Below are 24,712 nucleotides of genomic sequence, written 5' to 3'. Positions count from 1 at the left end.
AAGCTTCCTAAAATAAAACTTTCAGCATGTTATTCTCTTTTCCAGAAACCTTTGACAGAATCTCATAGTTTACCAAGTAATCTTTTAAACTCCTAAGCTTGGAAGTCAAGGTTTTCCACAATAACCTCTATCCAAACTGCCCCCAACTCTGTTTTTCTTATTACTGTATTCCTCGTAGTGCCTGGGAAATATGCACATGTTTAATAAAATGTTTATTAAGTGAATAAAAACCTTTGTACTTTTGTCACTCCTCTGTGTTCATCCTTTGCCCTATTCATGAGTCCCACTAAAGCTGGCCTCCTCCATGAAACCTTCCCCAAGCACACTGGCTATATTACACTGTTTTTTGCCTGTATACTCCTGACCAGTGGTATTTTGGTAAATGTTTAACAGTTCTCTGAAAAGCAATGACCTGATTTGTAGTATTTGCTACAAATGTTATAAATGCTGTGACGTAAATGCAACTACCACGGGTGACTGCAAGTCATCAACATGATGTCCCCGAATGTAGTCCTGGGAAGAGGTGCACAATTAGCTATGATGAGCTGGTAGGAGCCAGTTCCAATACATCATTACTCAGTATAAACTGCTTGGATCATTTTTAAAGTCACCTACTGCACAGTGACTTTTATTTTAAGTACCTATATATAAATCTTCCTATTAGATTATAAATTTGTGAAGTGTAAACATTGTGCCAGATACATGGCTATAATCAGCTAAATGGCTTTGTCTCAAAGTTCACATCTACAAAATGGAGAGTCAGTCTCAAACTGTAAATTCCACAGTCTGTGTCTGAATGGTCTGTGTGCCTCCCTTAATTTCTCAGTCCAATGCTTTAAGCCTGAATAAGTAAATCATTATATTGGACCCAAAATAAAATCTGCCTTAAAAAAGATGAAAGAAAGGAATATGTGATGGCATTTTAAGATCACAAATAGAAAATATGATCACAGAAAACTCTATATAATCACTTTTCCTTGGATAGAGTTGAAGCATAAGAATGTAGTTCTTTTGCTTTAAAGAATTCAAATGTATACACTGATCAACCCAAGAAGCATAATTAGCCTTGGACTAAAGTGTAATCATTAGACAGAAAGAAAGAACACAATGAAATATTAAAAGGAAACTAAAAGATACAAAATTGACTGAATCGTAGCACAGAATGAGAATAATAGCTTTTGGAAAATTCCATGAAGTGAAAACATCTGATTGAAGCAAAATGAAAATTTTATGCTTTTAATGCTCATTTTTAGATAGGCAGGCCACGATGGCTGGCTTAAATCTAATTTAACTCTCAAGAGATTCATGGGAAAGACATTTCATTTCTTTCCTCTAAATAGGATGAAATTCAGGTGTGTTAAGGCATAAAAATCTCATGTTTTCACTCAGAAATAGTTAAAATATGTGAAAACACACATCTTCTGATACTTTTTCATAGTACATGCCTCTGCCTAAGCCCTAGCCACACCAATTCTATGCCTCAGTCTTACTCCTTTAATATCACGAATGCCAAGCCAGGTCTGTTTCCCTTAACGTGCTGAAGGCTGCTGGCCTTGCAAAGGCTAAAGGAAATGAGTGAGACCAGTAGGAGTGAATGCAGGGAAGGGGTCCTACGGGTAGGGCTGGGGGTGGAGGTTATGGGGAACAGGGCTTAGCAGCAGGGGAAGGCAAGCAGAAGGTGGTAGAGCAGGCTTTAGAGCACAGGCTCTAGAAACCCATCCAAAGGAGTCCAGAGAACAAGATCCAAAGAGCCAAGAAGGAAAGTTTCATCCATGATGACATTCCATTTAAAAAGAACCACTGGTCCTACTATAATTTTTTGTCATCTAATATGCCTAGAAAGAATGAAACCTTGAAAGCATCATACCCATTTTTACTTTAATAGGGCATCTTTTTGTGCACCTGCTTTCTTAATTTTCTTCAGGCACAGACAATCCTGGAGTGTAACAGCTACTTGCCAGTTTCTCTATGGCAATGCATGTGCCTAAACAATTTAGAAGTCGAGAGAAAGGAAGGTATTATAATCTTGGAAATGGTCTGATGGCATGGAGCATCACAGAATAGTTTTACCTTTGGAACCCATTAGTTCCTGGTTATTTTGATATTTATGGTTAATCTGCTTTGAAAATTGATTTAGAAATTCTGTAAAGCTGGCAAAAACTGGAGCTAATATGTAATAAATTATTTTATGATATACAGAGCCACAAGATGCACGCATTAGGCCCTCTCAGGAAAGAACACTGCAGAATAGACACCCAAAGGAAAAAGAGAAGAAAACAAAATTCAGAGATGTATGGATGACATTTGACAAATTAATACAAAAGATTACAGGAGTAACAAATAAAACTATTTAATAGAAAATAGGCAGGAGAAGTGGTAGGCCACTTTACAGTGCAAACCCAGCCAAAAACTGTCTATATTTAATACTTTCTGGTTGAAAAAATATATATTTATTAAATAATCAAACTAATTTAATCTTTCTAGGTGCAGAATCTTACTACTCGTCTAATGATAGGGGATCAGTACCACTCCACCCGGCAAATCTGTCCTTCTGGGTCCCTAAAAGGAATGTAAAGTAAGTCTATCATAGGCAATGCTAATGTGGTGTCCAAATTCTAGTAAAAGCTGTTTCCATGTTCTTATTTTTGTCTGAGTTTCAAAGTGACTGACAAAAACTCACATATACACAAATGTAAACATACACATGTATTCTCTCTTTTCAGAGTAACATTATAAATTATTATGAGATACCAGACACAAATTGGCAGGCCCCTAGTATTCTTGAAAGACACTGCATGTATGTAGCTATGTAACAAATGATCTTACAAAAAGTCTATCCTGTTTATTTTGAAATTCATCATGCTCACAAAAAGAAAGATAATGGTAGGTTTCTGGCACTACATTATTGAGCTGCTTCCTGTCTAAGTTCTGCACTTGCTTATCAACTGGTGATTCATGCAGTTAATCCTATTTAATGACTCACTCTGTGGAAGAATGCTAAGAATTAATAAATTTACAAGTTGTGTAAATGAGTGAAAATGTGCAAATTCTTTTAATTACAGTTACAAATGTTATGGAAATAAGCAAGCATAACATAAGAACACAGATTTAGGAATATTACTACCTTTTGTTTATGTTATACTCTAAGGGGCTTAAAGTATTTTGAAGGATAGCAGGCAACGCTCCATTGGTGAGAAAAGTAAGCTGTTCATTTTTGGTAAGTGATTTTAGGTAATCACGATACATATAATAAATTCTACCCTCTGTTGCCCACACAGTATCTAGTAACACTAATAACATGAAAAAAGATGGTATACTTTCAAAAAATAGGTAACTTTCTCATTTAAAATCTTAAATATATTCAGGCCAAATATTAAACTAAAAAATCATAATACATTCTTCTCAGTATTCATACTGCATATATAACAATGATTTAGCACAATGTATAAGTTTATAAACACATCTTCCTGGTTTTATGTATTTTTAAAAATTTTAAGTTTGCCCCATGAAAAATAACAAAATACAGTGAATTAACAGAGTTTTACAATATTTCCCTAGCTAGAGAATGTCAAGGGAAATGAACTTTCACCATGTACAGATTATTAATTACCTGGTTTAAGAGATCTTCTACTTTCTTCTGCCATGAATCTCTTGCTGCGTTTTTCTCTCGCTCTTTCAACTGCAAAAGTTGAGACATTGCTGACTTCTTATCCTCTTCATGTTGAAGCCTTAACTCTTCACGAAGTTTAGAACACTCTTGCCTAAAATAAAACAAACGCATTTACTTTGTAAAGAGAATTGTTCCTCTCACTGACTGTAATAGAGTCCACGGGTTTTTTAAGTGCTTAATTAATCCTCTTCAAAAGTCTACGATGCTGAGTAAAAGCAGATTATTTACTTAAGGGCTGTAAAGTAAACTGGCAACTTACACCAATATCACTGATTTATCAATTTATTAACAGCAGAATAGGTACCAGAACAAATAAGTCTTCTGATTTCAGGTTAGTTTTCTGCCTATTTTATATTCAAGGAAATAAAAAAGTAAATCTGAATTCGAACAGGAAAAAAATCCAATTTCTCTGTCTCTAATCACAGGAAATTTCAATTTAAAATACTGCTACTATGTCTTTAACAATAGGATAATATGAGTTATAAAAGAGAAAAACTTTCTTGTATGTCTTTATTGCGAAGATTACAGAACAGAAAATGTACCTAAGATTTTCAGTCCACTTGATTTCTAAGTCATGGGCCATTTTGTCCACTTTGAGCTTCTCGTCTTCTTTCATGGCAGCAATTGTTTCTTCATGCTGTTGCCTTTCTTGTTCTAGCTCACCCTGAAGAATAAAAACTTTTCATTGAAGACTAAACTTCAAAAACAAACACTGCTGGTTATTTTAAATAAGTGCTTGTATTAAAACTTTTAATTTTAAATACTTACAGCCCAATAATTGATAATGCTATCTATGAAAATGACTCAAGATTTTCTGAAAATAAAATACGTAAAACAAATTTTATATTTTAAATGTTCTTGCCTAAACTATACTTTATTAAGGCTTATATCACAAATTATTTAAATAGTCTAAAGTCAGCAGTAATCATCTCAATTATACTTTACATATATTAAGTATCTAACGGTAGATTGACCATCCAATTACCTTCACCTGTACACCCATTACATAGACAGATATGTTATTCAAATTCATTCATACTCATATTCGAAAGTATGTTACTTGCTCAGAACTTAAGTATATAGCTGTACCTAACCGACATGATAAAAATAAGTATGCAGAATTTAGGCTGCTGTTTTTATTATGTAACTTCAAACTAATTGTCCATGTGTTTGGTGTTATGGTAATATGCGGCAATATATACAAAATTCCTGTAGATTAGCATGAATCAAGTGGCACTGTGGAGCCTGGGGATAGAGGTGACCTGTTTGGACAACAGTGGCAGCCATCAGCCTCTGCCAGCAGAGCAGCTGCTCTCGGGGCACAAGGCAGAAGAGGAGCAGATGATGGTCTCTCTTCCTGTTATCACAATGACCCTTTCGAGATCACCCATTTGCTGATGACATGTGGTGTGGCAGTTTTTGAAGGGTATACCCAGATTAATGAGAAAAAAGCAAGCCAATGTTGAAATTGCCATTCTACATTGTTGGCCTGGCTACTAAGCAGTAAGTATTGGAAACTGAAGGCAGCCATCTTAGCCAACTGTTCTTTTCACTAAGTGTTCTGCCTCTAGTAACTTCTATATTTTCCACCAAAGGCAACATTAAATGGAGTAGATTGCTTAAAAAGTATTTCTTTTCCTCAATGCAAAGTACATCATTAGACATTATTGGGGTAGAGGAAAAGAGGTACAAAAAAAAAAAAAAACACTTGGTCTTAAGGAGCTTACACAGAGTTGTGGTAAACCAGGAAGCAGCATCTATACTTTCTCATTTAAAATTCTGCCCAGCAGAACAGAAAATGAACAACTGATAGAGTTTTGCTTAAAATGTTTATTATTTTCTACTACTGGACAGAAGTACAATGTAAATATGAAAAAAGACCTGAAAGAAATGAAACTGAATCACTAAGCCCAAAACTCAGTGCCAGGACAGCAGGGGGAAAGGCAACCAGGATAAAATACCTTAAAAAGTCAGGAACTGGGTGTGCACCAAGGCAAAAGAGAACCTCCATTATACCATATAAACACAACCTATATTCAACTAACATTCATTAGAAATATTTTGACTGTTTACTTTTAAATATATTTGTATTACCTTAAAATACTATTTTCCTTTTATTTTTTGACAATGGAAAAAACACGTCTTAATATAGTTCGGTCATCCAGTTCAGTTTCACACCATAGAATGCTACCATCGAGATTATAGTCAATATATTTGGCATCACAGAAATTAAGTATATCAAGTTGTATATTATACTAGCTTTAAATTCCAATTATTTCTTGTTATATATTAAAACTGTCATATCACACAGCCACTGGAGAAAGGTAAACATAAGGAAACGAAGATTTGAGGAAAATGAAGTAATTTATTGTCACATAATTCAAAATGGAAGATAATAAATATTCAATGCACACAGAATATAATTATATCATAGATAAAATACAAATATAATTATTTTCACTAAAGTGCCCTTGTTTATATGCTTTTGAAATGTCACCAATTCTAAACTAAAGAAAATTTGAAATAATATTAGTAAAAGGCAATATTTACTGAGTGTTTACTATTTTGCTAAGCACTGCGCTATAAATGGTTTATCTCATTTAATTATTACAATAGTGCTGTGAAGAGTGTTACTACCCCCGACCCCTCCTTCATTGTGCAGATGTGGAAGGTGAGGCTTTGCCCAAAGTTACACACTATGTGGTGGATTCAGAATTTACATACAACCAACCTGACTTCAGAGCCTATAGTCTAAACCATCTCTCTGAAGGAAAAGATTAAAAACTCCCTGGGCAAGACACACCCAGTTTTATGGATTATTTTTCTCTACTATCTAAGAAAATCTACATCTTTGCTGTGCTTCACGAGAGTGGAAGAAAAAAGGCAGAGTCTTTCTGAAATCTGCAGACACAGAGAAGCACTTACTTGCTGTATATGAGAGTTCTAACTCTTACCAGTAAAAGAACCGCACATTCCAATTATCATGGGTTGAACCGTGTCCCCTAAAAGATATATTGAAGTCCTACCCTCCCAGTACTTCAGAATGTGACTTTATTTGGAAATAGGGTCAGTACAGATGTATTAAATTTAGATGATGTCAAACTGGAGTAGAGTGAGCCCTTGTTCCAATATGACTGGTATCCTTTTAAGATGTGAAGATAGGCAGAGACAGAAATTATGCTGCTGAATGCCAAGGAATGCCTGGTGCTACCAGAAGCTGGAAAATACAAGGATGGATCTTCCCTTAGAGTTTAGGAAGGAACATAGCCGTGCCAACACCTTGATTTTGGACTTCTAGCCTCCAGAGCTATGAGAGAATAAATTTCTGTTGTTTTAAATTCCCCAGTTTGTAGTATTTTGTTATGGCAGTTCTAAGAACTAATACACTAATTACATACAATGTGCTGTTTAAATAGCTGTAGGTCAAATGGCTAAATTATATTTCTATTTTGCTGCTGTTTAGATTCTAGTAGAATTATGAAATTACCTCCACATTTAATAGAGCATCCTTGGTCTCCTTTAGGCTGTCTTTAGTCAAATCAAGCTCATTCTGAAGCCTTTCCTGGGAGTCCTGAAGACTAGCAATAAGTCCTTCTGCAGAGCCAAGACCTTGTTCACTTTTCCTTACCAGATCTTGGAGGCGGCCAATCTGTAAGTAAATAGGGTACTTTTAATATACTTCATTGTAATAGAATAGCAAAATAGTCTTACAATTTCTTCCTATTTTGGCTGTAATTTTACTGAATGGAAAATTTCCTGATTAATTTGGAAAAAGCACTCGAATAACCATGACAGTTTTCTTCTGTTGTGTTTTGAAAAGACTTTCATATTTAAGATTTTCTTTTTTCAAGACAACCATGTAGAGGAATAGACATACCTTTGTCTAACAAAGAGAATTCCTACTTCTACCATATAATAAAATACCTATAAGAAGCTGAAGCAAGATAAAGGTTATATAAAAAAGTAAAACAAAATTTTAGATAAAAATATCTTAAAAATCATTCTTTAAAATTTAATCACATATTTCATTTGAGTTTCTATCTCCTATTTGCAAAGGAGATAAATTTAGGTCAATATTGATAAGCTGGCAAATGTATTATAAACTAGAGTAAGTTGTGATTCCTGTGTTTCCATACAAAATTTGTCTCATGAAATCTTTAAGAGTTGAATTTATACACTCTTGAAATTAGGAGCTAACAGACAATTGTTGATTAAGCATATCCCTACTGTAAAGTTACGAATACTAAAATACATACATGAAATATTTCAAATTATTTAGGACAACGCTATAAAGTAAAAACCCCATTCTTACAAAATGGCCAAGCCTATGAAATTTCTACAAAAATTGAAATTGATAATTTAAAAATAATACCTATTTCTCTTTGGAAATACAGACATTACAAAAAAAAAACAAAAAACAAAAATTCTCCTTCGATTCTTCTCTGACCCACTATTCCCTCCCCAGGTGCACAACCTTCTGGTCCCCTCTCCATGCAGGCATATGCTCTGCAATACTGGTGGTGGTAGTATTTTATCTTGTTGGTGTCTCTAAAGGAATGCTAATCTCATAAGATAATTAGGAGAGCTACATATCTTTTCCGTGCTCTGAAGTATTTTCACAGCAAAAGAATCACCTGTTTCTTGAAAGTTTGGTAAAATTCTTCCATAAACTAAATTATAAAGAATGTTATTCTAGGGCTGGGCGCAGTGGCTCATGCCTGTAATCCCAGCACTTTGGGAGGCCGAGGCAGGTGGATCATCTGGGGTCAGGAGTTCAAGACCAGCCTGGCCAACATGGCGAAACCCCATCTCTACTAAAAATACAAAAAGTAGCCAGGCGTGGTGGCACGCCACTGTAATCCCAGCTACCTGAGAGGCTGAGGCAGGAGAATTGCTTGAACCTGGGAGGCGGAGGTTGCAGTGAGCAAAATTGTGCCACTGCACTCCAGCCTGGCAACAGAGGGAGACTCTGCCTCAAGAAAACAAACAAACAAAAAGAATAGTATTCTAGTAACAATGTAAAGAATTCAAAGAGAAGGCCTATTAAGGCCATTAATAATCTAATTAGAGATAGAATATTTAAATAAGCAAAAACTTCAAACTTCTGCAAAGTTAAATGTAACAAAATATAAAAAACAAAGTAAGTGTTGAACATAACTGATCAGTTTGTTTTCCTAAATACAATAAAAATGGATACATGGAGAAAACACCTATTGTCTCCCAATAACAAAATCTCCTTATGGCATTTGGGACATCTACTCACATTCTTTATCAGTTCATGTGGTCTTAGTAAGCATTCAACTTAAACTCCAGAATGAAGCGCTTCATTGAAGCGTAAACCAATAAGGTCATCTCATTTTGTTGGTATGGGGATTGGTTCGGGGCAGGCACATGGTTTAAGCTTATCTAGTCACAGTGATCTCAGGACTTTAAAAGGAGCTCCTAGAAAAGGTTTTTTGCCAGCTGCACACACACCTCAGGGAATATGTGATTGAAGCATGAAGTCAACCCAAAGAACAAACCCAATTTAAGAGAAAAAGAAAAGCTGAGTTCTATTGTCACAATTTCAGTTCTGAATCTAGTCTTGCCTGATGCTAACATTATCCTTGGACTTCACAGTCATATGAGTCAATTAAATTTTCTTTTTCTTTAGGCTAGTTTGAGCTAGGATTTCTGTCATTTGCAATATAAATCAATACTCAGATTCTCCTTATTAATGTACAAACTGAGGGAATACAGTAAGTAGAAACTTCCTCCCTGATATATCCATCTATCTGTATTTGTTCTTCTCTAATCCACTCTCCTTGCAACACCAGAGTGAGTTTTTTATAAATTACAAATACGGACATGAGCATAAGCCCCATCCACTGTGCAAGCATCCACATATCTGCACTTAGCATCTTTCAACTGTTTTCCACTGCCCTTAGGATAACTTTTGAAATCTTTCATGGGGCTTACAAGACCTCCACGCATAGCCCCTGCTGAAATCTCCAGCCTCAGCATGGCATCCCTTCTTCTTGGTCTTTATATACTCATTGAGAGAAAGAGTAGCGCTAGGGTTAAGAACTGAGTTCTGAAAGCATACTACCTGAAATGGAATTCTGACTGTACCTATTTATTATGTGCTGACGTGGGCAAGTTATTTAACTTTTCTGTGCCTTAGTAACTAGTATCTACTGCACAGGGTTGCTGTGAGGATTAAAGGAGAGAACAATATAAAGAAGAGGCTATATAAAAAAAAGTCTGGGACTCAGTGAGCACTAAATAAATATTAATTATTATAGTTGCCATCACACTGCATTTTTTCTGGTGATATGGTTTGGCCATGTCCCCACCCAAATTTCATCTTGAATTGTAACTCCCACAATTCCCATATGTTAAGGGAGGAACCCAGTGGGAGGTGACCGAGTTATGGGTTGTGTCTTTCCTGCACTGTTCTTGTGATAGTGATGAGTCTCACGAGATCTGATGGTTTTTTAAAAATGGGAGTTTCCCTGCACAAGCTCTCTTTTTGCCTGCTGCCATCCATGTAAGATGTCACTTGCTCCTCCTCGTCTTCTGCCATGACTGAGGACTCCCTAGCCATGTGAAACTGAGTCCAATTAAACCTCTTTCTTTTGTAAATTGCCCAGTCTCAGGTATGTCTTTATTGGCAGCGTGAAACAGACTAATACAACTGGTATTTTTACAATTCCTAGAGATTTCTCATGCCTCAGGGCCTTTGCATAAGCTTTCCTAAATTTATTATTTTGACAAGCCCTTGTTAATTACTTACCACCCTTTGTAATATGCATCAAACTTGTATTTACTTGTTTTTGTGTCTGTCTCTCCATAGTAGTGGGCACCACATCTGACTGACTTATCACTGAAACCACAGTGTGTAACAGTGCTTTGGTACCTAATAGCCACTCAATATTTATTAAATAAATGAATGAATGAGTCAATTACAGAAAAAATTCATATATACTTACTAGCAATTAAGAATAATATCTCTACCATCTTGGAATGAAGGTGTTCAACTCCTAGAAGGACCCTAAATGCCTTCATTTTCTTGACCTTGTATTGTACCAAGGCAGTTGCTAGGCCATGTGTGCCTCTAAGCAGGTAAAAGGGCAATACCCCTCAGTGTGGAAGCAGTACCAGAACATGGAAAAAGAAGCAAACAAAACTTGTGTGAACTAGGAAAAGACTCCCTTTATTCTAGGCAGACAGACTTCTGAGAAAATTTAAGTTTTTCTATACTTCTTCTACTACAAACAGTGCTGAAATTTTGTCAACAATCCGTAATTATCTGCGTAGGTTAAATACACAAAAATGAAATTGTTGAGTTAAAGCCTTTCTTTAAGGCTTTCATATGTGCCAATAAATCCCTTTCCAGGAAAATTATATAATTTTGTATCCCCATCAGCAGTTTCTGAGTGCTTATTTCTTTACCCTTATTAACACTGCATGGTCTCAATTTTTTTTTATCATTGTTAATTTTATGGTAATGGAATGGCATCTCATTGATTTCATTTCCAGTTCTTAAATTATATGAAGCAATTTTTTTTTTCACGTTCATCTTCAGCTTGTAAAAAGATAATCTGGGTGTCTGTATTTTTCTTACTGTTTTGTAAATACTCTTAAAGTATTAAAGACATGAATTCTTTGTTGGTCAATCTGTCAATCTCTTTCTTCATCTCTCCCAGTTTTTCCTCTTTCTAAATTTTGTTTATGGTGTGTTTTGATATAAAGAAGTTTTAGCTTTAACTGTACGAATATTCTATGTTTCAATTCATAACTTTGTTATCATGATCAAAAAGCCTTCTTTGTCCTCAGGTTTGTTATTTTTGTTTTCATATTTTATTTATATTCATATCCATGATTTTCATATTATATTCCAATCCTTAACCCACCTGGAACTTTGCTGATATGAGGTTGGAGAAGAGCTGTAACTTCCCTCTTTTCTCCTCTTTCATTTATATCTAGTCTTAAAAGAGCAATGTCACAGACTGTAATTCAGATTAAACCTATTGATTCTAGCTACCATCCTCAGTTTCTGTTGAAATTGTAGAAAAAGAGGCGGTATAGAGAATAATAAGCTATTTTTTGGCAAAAGGGCAGAGAACTCTCTTTTGTTCTTTTCCTATGTGGTGATATTTTGTTTTGCTTCTCCCCACAACAGCACCTTAATGCTTTTGACAGTAAATTTTACCCGGTGGAACATAACCAGAGTGTCATGAAAAATTCAACATCAATTAAAGTTTTTAAATTATTTTTATTCTAGATATTTTATCTTCACTGAGACTCACCTACCTATACAATGTCACCAGAATAAGTTATTATTATTAATATCTATAACATAGGCAACAGGTCTAAAGAATTCTTGCCTCTTGATTGGCTGTATTCAGCTTGTCTTCCAGTACTTCCTTTAGGTTTTCTAGCTCTTGTTGAAGCTGATTTTTATCCTCTTCTAGGTTTAGTTTCTCTTTGTTATGTTCTTCTTCCAATTCCTTAGAAAAAGAAATTTTTAAAAAATTACAAAATTGCAAGCATTATATACTTTGAAGACTCCAAGAACAAGACTATTCTCTTTTGTATTTTGAAACTTTGCTCTTCAAATTGGCCTTACCCTTAATTAACAATATCTGAGTTAACAGTGATACCCATAGTGGCTTAGATTCTATCATTCTGACTCATTTACAATGTAGTTATAATTTTTTAAATGGTGAGAGCATGTGACTGGACTAGATCAAGCTGAAGCAAAAAACAGAAAATGTGAGATACAAAATTCTAATTACATCTTGAATTCAAAAAAATTTTTCCCTCAAATTCTTTATGTTCACATAAAAAATGAAATCCAGTAACACTTCTACAAATCAGTGGTCTAGCGCTGGAACAGAGTAGAGAATGAGCAAGTACAAAATGAAGGCAAATGAAAGAGCAAAACTGGTAAAACTGATAATTACTGAAGACCTCTTACTATTTGCCAGGCACGCTACTTAACACTTGGGTAACAAAGGCAATAAGATATGGAGCCTGCCCTTAATAAGCTCATGGTATCAAGCAATTAAATAACATTAACTAAATTAGACATGCATAGGGAGTACGGGAGTATATGGAAGGGGGACTAATAATGTCTAGGTTGGCAGGGAAACCTTTAGAGAGAAAGCAATTCTTAAGCATGGTTTGAAGGAAGAAAAGGTGATGGAGCAGGAGGGGAACATCGCATTCTGGGCATGGGAAAAAGCGTGTGCTAACCACCATGAAGGCACAAAAGAGCAGAGTATGCTACATGCAGTTCAGTATTTCTACAGTGTAAAATGAGAAGAATAAATAAGGTTCAGTGTCAGAGGACCCCAAAACAAACCCGAGTTTGATGATTTACATTCACGGGTATAGTCACACTCATGGCTGTGATTACAGTACAGGACTCAAAGCACATACCACAAAGGAAGAAGGCACATGGGGTGAAGTCTGCCAGAAACCAGAAACAGGGACAAAGTTTCCAAGAGCCCTCTCACACAGGACACGCTTAATACCTCCAGACACCTGTGACAACTTGTGTGAAATGTTGTCCTTATACAAGACAGGCCGAATACCTCCAGCAACCTGTGACAACTTGTATGAAATGTTATCTACTAGGAAAGCTCATGAGAGACTTAGTACCCAGGTTTTTTATCGGCAACTGATCATACAGGTACCATCTTCCTGTCACATGTCAAAATTCCAGATTCCCAGAAGGAAAGCAGGTGTTCAGCATAAACCACATTGTTTGCGTGGTTAGGCCACAGCTTAGGCCAGTGAGTCATTCTTATTAGGGAATGGGGGGATCCCTCCAGAAATCCAAGTTCCCAGATGCCAGCCAAGGACCAACTTGTCTTTTTTTTTTTGAGGCGAAGTCTCGCTCTGTCGCCTGGACTGGAGTGCAGTGGCCGCATCTCAGCTCACTGCAAGCTGTGCCTTCCAGGTTCACGCCATTCTCCTGCCTCAGCCTCCCAAGTAGCTGGGACCACAGGCGCCCGCCACCTCGCCCGGCTAGTGTTTGTATTTTTAGTAGAGATGGGGTTTCACCGTGTTAGCCAGGATGGTCTCAATCTCCTGACCTCGTGATCCACCCGTCTCGGCCTCCCAAAGTGCTGGGATTATAGGCTTGAGCCACCGCGCCTGGCCCAACTTGCCTTTTTAAGCATGTTAGCCTCAAGTCTCCTATGTTAACAGTTTTCTGCATGGGTTCTCTGTACATTCACTCTCAGTTGTGGTGGGTCAACTACAGTTATGGGCAATACAACCCTTTTTGATAACTGAATAATAAGAAAAGAGAAGTCATCTTCACCTAAATGTTCCTTAAGAGAGAATCTGATATTGGAGGAAGACGATTCTGGAAGGAGGCTGGTTTCAGCTTAGGTTCAGACATGAGGTAGACAGGCAAGAGAAGAAGAAAGAGCAAGTGATACACAAGTTACTCTGATAAAAAAAAAAAAAAAGAAGGGTAGAAATAAGGCTGCAATAGGGTGGTGAATATGTTCACATATCAGAAATTTCATGTCATCTGTCTTATGGCAATCATATTTTAAAGAAAGACTTTAAGAAATTTAAGTAGCTTAAGGCAGGTGCTAGAAAATTAAATTTTAATCAGGTGAAGGGATAATGACGAGTGATGAGGTAAAAATGACATTGGTGAAAGATGCCTTGATTCTAGCACTTATAACTTAATAGAGAGGAATAAAGGCTAAAGGCAGGACATATGCGATTTATTCCAATAAGAAAGAAGGTGGTTAAGGTGAAAATGAATGTAGAAATGAAAAATAATACCAAAAGATAGCTAGGAAAGAGAGTACAGAAGAAGCAGTTACCACAAAACACTTTTCTGTAAAACTCTGAACATGTGATACAGGCAACCAGAATTGCTAAGCATGCACATGCCTCATGTAACTAATGCTGTGCAAACTGGTTCTGGAACAGTGACCTGGCACACAGAATACTACAGTCAGAGTCTTGAGAAATAATGTGTCATTAATTTTTGTCTCTGGCTACATAAACATATAGTAGTAAGTTTAGAAAGAAATAGCATTCTAACAGGAAGTTTTATTTGAATTTTAAATTAAGTTTAGGTCTTAAATATTTTTCCCAGCTAGTCGTGTCACAAAAGGAAAGTACACTGAGGCAGATCTCAATTCATATCCTATCTCTTCTTAATAGCGTTGTGGCTCTGAGGAAATCATCAAGGTTTATGTAACCTATTTTACCATCTATAAAATAAAAATAACTTTAATCTCCAAGTCATAAGTATTAAGGTATATATGAGAAAGCTCTTTGTAAACTGTAAAGTACCATTCGTGAAATATATAACAACCATCATTACTAAATGCCTACATGATGGTATTTAGATGTCTGGGGTTTGACAGATCTGGAACGTGAGTTCGAGGCCAGAGTCTTACCGGTTGCATGTGCTTGAGCACATCCCCTCTTCAGATGAGTCAGAAATCAAACCAATAATGGTCATAAGAGTTACATTTTTAAAAGATGCAAAACAGTACTGTATATAGTAATAACTAACTTTTATCATCATGTGTTAGAACATGGCATGGTACTCAACACTTTATCTGACTTAATCCTCAAAGGAACATTTTAAGATGGATCATATCTTCTGTCAGATGAGGAGCCTGAGGCATAGCTTTTGGGGCCCAAAGTAATAACAGCTAATAAGCAAAGAGCTCAGTGTAAGGCCAAGGTCTATCAGATACTTTGCTTTTTCTACTCTGCAATTCTGTCTGTCATATATTACTATTAGCAAGCTGAATACTTAATTGAGGAAGAAACAAACAAAATAAAACATAAATCATTTTCTCAGAAAACTAACTACGAGAGAATATGTACTTTCAACTAGTTTAGCCTTCCTGAAGAGCACACCTATTAGATTGTCTCATGAAGAGACAGTTCAAGAACAAAAACAGTGTTTCTATTATGGCTTACATGAAGTAGCAATGTCTCATATCAATTCAGTAAGCTATATCCCATATCAAGAACTATCAGGTATGTTACTCTTTGAACCATGACTTCAAGAATGATTACAAGACAGCAGTCATCAAAATGAAGGAAATCAGCCGAGTGCGGTAGCTCACGCCTGTAATTCCAGCACTTTGTGAGGCTGAGGCAGGAGGATCACTTGAGGTCAGGAGTTCGAGACCAGCCTCGCCAACATGGTGAAACCCTGCTTGTACTAAAACTACAAAAATTAGCCAGGTATATTGGCATGCACCTGTAGTCCCAGCTACTCAGGAGGCTGAGGCAGGAGAGTTGTTTGAACCTGGGAGGCGGAGGTTGCAATGAGCCGAGACTGCGCCACTGCACTGCACTCTAGCCTGAGAGACAGAGCAAGACTCTGTCTCAAAAAAAAAGAAGCAAATCATTGCTCTACAATATAGGTCACACTGGACTATTACAGAAATCTCATCAATTTACAATGCAATGATAAATTAAATTTTTACTCACCATTTGCAGTTTTTTCTTATCCCTAATTGCATTACTGTGGACAGCTTCAATTGCCATATGGTGCTTCCAAGCTAATTCTTCTAAAGTCTTAGAATGGGCCTCGTTTAATTGAGTCACTTCCTCTTCCAATCTATTTTGCAGGTTTTTAAGTTCCCTTTCATAATATTCTTGTTGAGTTCTCTTTGCTTCACTTACTTTCTAAAATTAAAACAGACAAAGATCAATAACTGGCACCTGCTTTTTTCATTACTGCTATTAGGGTAATTTGAATACCCTATAAATATGGAAGATTGAATAAACTGAGTGCTATGGGATCTAGACTATGAAACAAGAGAATAAATCATTAATGTTCTCAGAAAGTGACAGGTGAGCCCACACAAAATCAAAAATTTTAAAGCAAGAGATAAAATAGACTATTATTATATTAGACTAAATGTGAGTTAATACATCTGCAAGCTTAAGAGTAAAGGGCTTCCTTTTATGTCAAAATAGTACACAAAATGGCTTACCAGTTAACCCACTCAAAGGATATCACTCAATACAATTTTGAATGCCAATCAAGTACCTTTTAGGCATTCACAGTTCTAATAATGAAAAAAAGTCAAAAGACTGTGGCAATACAGTTTTATAAGTTCTATGAAAAAGGGATGCTGACACAGGTTTGCATTTTTTTGTCCCCACCAAATCTCATGTTGACATGTGACCTCCAATGTTGGAGGTGTGACTAGTGGGAGGTGTCTGGATCACGGGGGTGAATCCCATGTGAATAGCTTGGTGCTGTCCTTGCAATGATAAGTGAGCTCTCACTCTGAGTTCACGTGAGATCTGGTTGTTTAAAGGAGGCTGGCACCTCCTTCCTCTTTCTGCTCCCTTTCTTGTCCTATGACATGCTGGCTCCCCTTCTCCTTCCACCCTGATTGTAAGCTACCTGAGGCCTCACCAGAAGCAGATGCCAGTACTACATTTCATGCATGGCCTGCAGAACTGCAAGCCAAATATCCCTCTTCTCTTTATGAATTACCCAGTCTCAGGTATTCCCTTACAGCAATGCAAAACGAACTAATGCAGATGTATATCCTGTGTTATAAGAGTATATTAGAAGGGTGCCTAACTTGGATGGGGTGGGAAAGTGTGTGTGTGTGTGTGTGTGTGTGTGTGTGTGCATGTGTCAGAGAGAGAGAGACAAAGACAGAGAGATACCAGGGAAGGCTTTTCAGAAGAGAAAGCGTCTGAGCTGGTGATGACATTCTCTCATTTAACTCTTACAACAAGCCCAGAGGAAATTAATGATAAGAAAATGTCAAGCCTAGGTCTGGTGTCAAAAGCCTACATTCATAACCATTTCTATTGTTGTGCAGCACTGGAAAGATGACAAGTAGCTAACCAGATGGGAAAGTTTAGGAAGACAGAAAGTCAGTGCAGCTAAGCAGTCTGGATAGAACACAGGACATAAGGTGAAAAAGTGGTGACAGACGGGGCTCAGAAGTAGGCAGGAATAAAATAATAAGAAGGGATCTTTTACACTAAGAACTCTGATTTTCTTCTGAAGGGACTGATAAATCACTGAAGTTTAAGTAAATGATATACTTTTAAAAACAATCATCTTGGAAGCAGGCTGGTGAGCCAACTGAAATCAGAGAGACTGCTGCTAGACAGTTGTCCAGGCAAGCAATAACACGTGCCTGAACCTCAGATCTATAAATAGGTATGAGCAGGGGAGGTTGGAATAAAAATATATTAAGGGAGTAGAACCAACAGAACTCTGTAACAGATAAAGGGATTGAGAAAACAGTAATTAAGTATGATTTTCAGGTTTTTTACTTAGCAACTAGATAGACGGTGGTGCTACTGGTTGAAATAAGGAGTAAAAGAAACTTAGTACTTTTGAAAGGAGAAAGTTCTAGGCATGGTAACTTGATGTTTGTGAAAAACATAAATGGAGATATCTAGTGGAAAGGATAAAAGGACTTAAATTCAGAGAAAATGTCTGGCCTGGACCTAAAGATTTAGAAGCTATCCCTGAATAAGTGACAGTTGATGTTACTGGAATGAATGAGTACACAGAATGAGATGAAAATACTGGAAACATCAATGGCAAGGGAACAGATGGAGGAGGCAAATTCACAAAGAAGACTGCAAGGCCAAGGGAGGTAGGAGAAAAATGTGAAAGAATGTGAAATACCAAGAGATGAGAGATTGTAAATCAGTGGTTAGTAAGTACCATGGTAAGATATGATCCACCAAGTCCACCAATCAGGATGTCACTGAGGGCTGAGGCAAAAGCAAATTCTGTGCACTGATGGTCAGAGAGGACTACACCAGGTTAAGGAATTAATGGAAGTAAGTAAAGAGCAAAGAGAATAGATATTTTCAAAGTACTTAGACGTTGAGGGAAAGAGAAAGAAAAGGATGTCCAAAAACTCCCACTTGGTATTGTGGGCATCTGAAAAACTGTAATATATATTCAGCAATTACTCTATAAATGATGTCTCACTTGTTAAACTAGAAATTCAATATGTTGGTATACATTTTCAGAGCTTGAAGCTTGTCATATTTTCAGTTCTACAGAAATTTCCTATGTGTATATGCAGTAATATATTTCATTAATAGAAAACAAATACGATTAACTATAAGTATACACTCCACTGAAATAAGAGTTTATTCAATTTCTGGCTTGAAATAGGTTGAAATGTATTAAGTTTTTATATTATATAGATTGTTATCCACATATTTTGAACATACACACAGTATAGGATAGTCTAGCTGTATACCCATTTCCTCAAAATTAGAACCAAAAATAACCACTAAAGTAGGAAATAGCAAGGAATACTCCAAATACTTCAAATCTGAAAAAGAGGAAAACTGAACTCTTTTGGGAGGGAATGGAGTGTCCATTACTTTTTACCTTCTCCAGTTCTAGAATCTGTTGCTTCTGCTCTTCATCCAGACTTTGGGTTCTGCTTTGCAAAAAAGCTCTTTCCTCTTCAAGTTGAGATAATCTCTCATTGGCTCTCGATTTTTCTGATTCTAAATCTTTAATTGTAACTTCTTGGGTCATTTGAGTTGCTTGAAGCATTCCAATATGACCTATCCCCCGAAAAAGAAAATCCCTTCAATTTAAAAATCAGTTGTACTATGAGATAAACAGTTTATATTTAATAACACAACTGTACTTTAGACTTAAGTAAAATAAACGGTCTAAATGTACAAATTTTCCTTTTGTTTCTTCACTATATAAAATGGAAATATTTACATGAAAATACTTATTAGCACATTAGAATAAATTAAAATGCCATTTTCACATGATTAATGTTGCTTCTTGCACCTCACACCATTTTCCTGCTTTTTTTTGAAGACTGCAAGCTAAACAGGTTAAAGTAGGCACAATTCCTTGGGGCTTCATAAGAAAGTCTCCTGGGAATAAAAGAAGGAGGGAGAGGATGCACTGACACTGTGGGGTCAAAATGCGTGATTTGTTCTTTTCTAATCGCTTTATTTTTAAATTCTAACATAAAGTGGAAGAAATCTGTACGTAGGAAACAAAGATGGCAGAGAGCAGTTTGGTTGAAACTGAATTTGTTTCAGGCAAGAGGCTGGATAAAGACCTAAAGTGGAGCCTGTAATCCCAGCTACTTGGGAGGCTGAGGTAGGAGGACTGTTTGAGCCCAGGAGTTCAAGGTTGCAGTGAGCTATGACTGCACCTGTAACAGTCACTGCACTATGGCCTGCAACATGGCGAGACCTCGTCTCCAAATAAAAACAACCAACCAACCAACAAGGTGGTATAAGACATAGATAAAGACAGCAAGGTTATGAAAGAATCTTTTAAATGACAGCAAAAAGCAGGGAAGGTGGAGAAAAATGAGGAGCGAGACAGAGAGATGAAGAGTGAGTGAAGAAAAGGGTCTCATAGGAAGGATAGTTTAAGGCAGAGGTTCTCAAAGTACCCAGGACCAGCATCACCTGCATCACCTGGGAACTCTGGTTAGAAATGTGAACCACCCCAGGCCTACTGAATCAGAAACTCTGACGGTGGGGCCCAGCATCTGTAGTTTCACAAACCCTTCAGGTCATTCCAACGTGCACTAAAGGTTATTAAAAGCAATTGTTTTAGAGGAAGGAAAATCTGAGATTCATTGATAAGCCAATCAAAATGAAACGAGATCCTCAAAGAACCAGCTCAAACAGCCTTCCTGGGCACACTAAACACTGAGACAAAATATAACTTCAGAACTGACACAAGTCACCCACCTCCTCCAGTAATGGCTGTGAAACAGCATACCAGCCACTTGAGAAACACGCAAGTATATAAAAATGAACCTTAGTAACAAGCCCTAAGAAATGAACTGCTATAATTTACATGTAGTTCAATTAATTTAAACACTTTAAAATGTATATTTTTTCAGTGAGGCCTCATTTTTAAAAAAGTTAGCCCGTGGCATACCTAGAGTCCCAGCTACTGGGGAGGCTAAGGCGAGAGGACTACTTAAGCCCAGGAGTTTGAGGCTGCAGTCAGCTATGATCATGCTACTGCACTCTAGCCTGAGCAACAGAGCAAGATCCCATCTCTAAAAACTAAACAAATGCTGGCATGGTGGCTCACACCTGAAATCTCAGAACTTTGGGAGGCCAAGGCGGGACGACTGCTAGAGCCCAGGAGTTTGAGACCACTCTAGGCAACATGGCAAGACCCTGTCTTTATAAAAAATTAAAAAATTAGCCAGCCAAGGTGGCGCATGTCTGTGGTCCCAGCTACTCAGGAAGCTGAAGTAGGAGGATCACTGGAGCCCAGGAGGTCCAGGCTACAGTGAGTTGTTTTCATGCCAATGCACTCCAGCCTAGGTGACAGAACAAGACTTTGTCTCAAAAAAATAAATAAAATAAATATATAGATATATATATATTATTTTTTTGGGGACGGAGTCTCGCTCTGTCGCCCAGGCTGGAGTGTGGTGGTGTGATCTCCGCTCACTGCAAGCTCTGCCGCCTCCCGGGTTCACGCTATTCTCCTGCCTCAGTCTCCCGAGTCGCTGGGACTACAGGCGCCTGCCACAACGCCTGGCTAATTTTTTTGTATTTTTAGTAGAGACGCGGTTTCACCGTGTTAGCCAGGATGGTCTCGATCTCCTGACCTCGTGATCCGCCGGCCTTGGCCTCCCAAACTGCTGGGATTACAGGTGTGAGCCACTGCGCCCAGACAACAAAATGTATGTTTTTAAAGGACAACACCTCTTGAAAAGGGTGCTTCATTTTTCTTTCTTTTCTTTTCTTTCTTTTTTTTTTTTCATATAGTCTTGCTCTGTTGCTCAGGCTGAAGTGCACTGGCACAATCTCGGTTCACTGCAACCTCTGCCACCAGGTTCAAGTTATTCTCATGCCTCAGCCTCTTAAGTAGCTGGAATTACAAGCATGCACCACCATGCCCAGCTAATTTTTGTTATTTTTAGTAGAGGTGGGGTTTTGCCATGTTGGCCAGGCTGGTCTCGAACTTCTGGCCGCAAGTGATCTGCCCACCTTGGCCTCCCAAAGCACTGGGATTACAGGTATAAGCCACCATGCCCAGCCCGTTTTTCTTTCAGTGACTAATTTATTGGTATTTTACCTGCTAACTCTCAAGTTTTCTATAAAAATATATTCCTAAAAATAAAAAAAGTTATTTGTGTATCTTATAAGTAATTAGTAAGATATTGAGTCCTTTAACATATTTACAGTTTAAGTAGTTTTAAAATATTAGAAGAAAAAACAAATGCTACCTTAAATTAACATTTAAGTGTTGGGGCCGGACATGGTGGCTCATGCCTGTAATCCCAGCACTTTGGGAGGCTGAGGCCAGGGGGAATGCCTGAGCTCAGGAGTTCAACACCAGACTGGGCAACACAGCGAAACTCCATCTCTACTAAAAATACAAAAAAATTAGCCAGGCGTGGCGGCAGGCGCCTGTAGTCCCAGCTACTTAAGGCTGAGGCAGGAGACCTGCTTGAACCCAGGAGACAGAGGTTGCAGTGAGCCGAGATTGTGCCACTGCACTCCAGTCCAGGCGACAGAACAAGACTCTGTCGCAAAAAAAAAAAAAAAAAAGTGTTGTGTTGGTTTTAGCTAAGCATTGCATCAAAAACTGTGGTCAGACATACTAGCTTTGAGGACAAGATCTGAAGCTTGCTGTTGTAAACGTTCTCTGGCAGCTGCTAGCTCACTTTCCACTTCTTTGTGCTTGCTTAATAGGGCCATTTCTCCCTCCTTGGCATCATCAAGCTGTTTTTGAAGACCCTAAGAAAGATTAAATAGCCATTATTAAAATGTAGGAATAATACTAAGCTAAATAATTCATTTAAATTATAAGGGTCAGCTTTCTCCTATCAGAAGTCATACTTAAGTATATACCAATTTTTAAATCTGTAAGTATTGGTGACTTACAACTTGATATTTTCATAAGCCACATGACCCAATCAGGAAAGGCTATTCTACACTTTCTAATCCATTCTAATGTTGCACAGATATTAAAAACATGGCTACAAAATTTTCTAAGCCAACAAAACAAAACTTGTGGACTTCCGGCATTTTTGCCCCCAGACTTGTGCAATACCCCTATTAAATTCAGGTTTGGAAAGTAACCTGAATTACTTTCTAATTGAGCTGAGGACATGCAACTTTGTGCAGAAGCTCAGCATGTCCAACGCATAGTGACCACATCTAGAGAAGTCGAAGAGATTAGAAGGAAATCTGAAGAAAAATTACAGAGCTTTGGACAGCTTCAGGTACAGTTTGAAAAATTTCTCAATCACTGTCTAAGTATCAGCTAGCAGACAAACCATTATTAGAGAAAGAAAAAGAAAAAAATGTATTTAAACTTTAAGCCCAACATTAAAACCCTTTTGTAAATAATTAGCAATATTTTCCCCCAGAAACGGTATTATCTCGCTAAGTGCACTCACCCAGGCTGGTTTCTAACACCTGGCCTGACGCGATCCTCCTGCCTGGACCCCTCAAAGTGCTGGGATTACAGGTGTGTACCACTGTGCCCAGTCAATAATTAACAAGGTTTTAAGCTTGTCTTTTTGGGCCCCTAATATCTGAAATTCTGAAATAACTACTACAGGGTAATAAAAATTATCCTGTCATTAATTTTTCTCACAGAGAAAAAGCAGGAAAGTTAAAAAAAAAAAAAAAAGTCGAAGTGGTGTGAAGCCGCTGATTCTAAGTGGGCCAGACTGCTCTCCAGCCTACAAAATACATATATTTAAAAGAAAAAAAATCCATGTGTTGAATATAATATCCTTTACTTACCTGAACATTGTTCTCTGCTGTGGCAAGTGCCGTCTGAAGCTTTTGGCATTTGTCAAGAAGACTTCCAGCTTCATCCTGTACCATCTGTAACTCTGTCTTTAATTTTCCTATGGTTTTTCGTAAAATTGCTTCTTGTCCCTGAAATTCTTTTCTAAGATCAGCTTCCTTTTCTTTGCTGGCCTGGAGGCTTTCTGCTGTAAAAAGCTGTGACCTTTTCAAAGTATCAAGCTCACGTTCATAAAAGGACTGAGCTTTATTCAACTTGCCTTCATAATCCTCAATTAGTTTCTTCTGTTCAAGTTTTAGCTCCTCAAGTGTTTCGTTTAAGGACTCCACCTCCATTCTGTGTAGTTCCTCTGCCTTCTCCTGCCCTTTATTTACTGAGGCACTGTGATCCTGCTGTGACTTCAATAGCTCTTGTATCTCCCGTCTGTGTGCAGTTCGCAGGTCTTCCAATGCCAATCGTTTGTCTTTTTCAAACTGTACCTGAAGCTGTCCAAAGCTCCGTAATTTTTCTTCAAATTTCCTTCTAATCTCTTCGACTTCTCTAGACATGGTCACTATGCGTTGGACATGCTGGGCTTCTGCACAAAGTTGCATGTCCTCAACTCTGTGCTTATAAGCTTCAAATTCTGTCAAAGCCTGCTGCTTCATTTTTATGTGATCTTCTAACGATGCTTCTAAAACTTGAATCTTTCTTCTAAGGTCTAGCTCCTCTGTTACTTTGCTTTTATACTGCAATATTTTTTCTCTTGTTTCTGCAAGAATTTGTTGAATTTCTTCTTCATGAGCATCTTTGAGGGCTTGAATGGCAGATTCATGCTCATCATTTTTAGTGTTTAAAGCATATATTACCTGCATGGTTTTGAATAAGAAGGGAGAAGAATTGTGAATCCATATTATTTTCTAACTTGAAGTTAATTGTTTCATTTGGATTGATACTTTTCTATGCAACACAATATTGGCCACGGCTAATGTTAAATACAGAAACTTGACGCAATTGTTTCTGTACTCACAGAATTGATTTGCTTAGCAAATTTCTATCTTAGCACGATCTTAAGATTTGTATTTAAAGACTTTTTAGTTATAATTTTAAAGCATTCAATTTAAGACTGTTTTTTACTACAAATGAAACAGCGAAGAAGAAATGGACAAAGGAGGCAATTGGCCTAAGAGAAAGGAGTTCTCATATGTCCCAATCTAGCTTACCAGGGACTGTGAAGGGGTGTTCAGGAGAAAAAGCCTCATAGGAAGACTCTGCCCTGTGTTGGTGTCCTAGAGATA

General features: G+C 37.4%; 1 protein-coding gene across 3 annotated transcripts in view; it reads right to left on the bottom strand.

Moving 5' to 3' along the window:
• Positions 1-24,286, bottom strand: part of FAM184A (family with sequence similarity 184, member A) — a 63,017-nt gene extending 38,731 nt beyond the window's left edge. For all 3 annotated transcript variants that reach the window (XM_011937282.1, XM_011937284.1, XM_011937286.1), the window contains exons 1-8: positions 23,429-24,286; positions 22,276-22,411; positions 19,050-19,231; positions 16,145-16,342; positions 12,040-12,162; positions 7,158-7,319; positions 4,213-4,334; positions 3,611-3,761 (exon numbers count right to left, since the gene is read on the bottom strand). In XM_011937282.1, the coding sequence (XP_011792672.1) occupies positions 3,611-3,761; positions 4,213-4,334; positions 7,158-7,319; positions 12,040-12,162; positions 16,145-16,342; positions 19,050-19,231; positions 22,276-22,411; positions 23,429-24,082 (1,728 nt within the window). In that variant the 5' untranslated portion in view covers positions 24,083-24,286. The remainder of the gene's footprint in view (positions 1-3,610; positions 3,762-4,212; positions 4,335-7,157; positions 7,320-12,039; positions 12,163-16,144; positions 16,343-19,049; positions 19,232-22,275; positions 22,412-23,428) is intronic.
• Positions 24,287-24,712: the final 426 nt, after the last annotated feature.

This window comes from Colobus angolensis, unplaced genomic scaffold (genome assembly GCF_000951035.1).
Source record: "Colobus angolensis palliatus isolate OR3802 unplaced genomic scaffold, Cang.pa_1.0 Scaffold100, whole genome shotgun sequence".
In the NCBI taxonomy this organism is placed as follows: Eukaryota; Metazoa; Chordata; class Mammalia; order Primates; family Cercopithecidae; genus Colobus; species Colobus angolensis.
The sequence above is the reverse complement of the archived record's forward strand: the minus strand, read 5'-3'. Positions and strand labels throughout refer to the sequence as shown.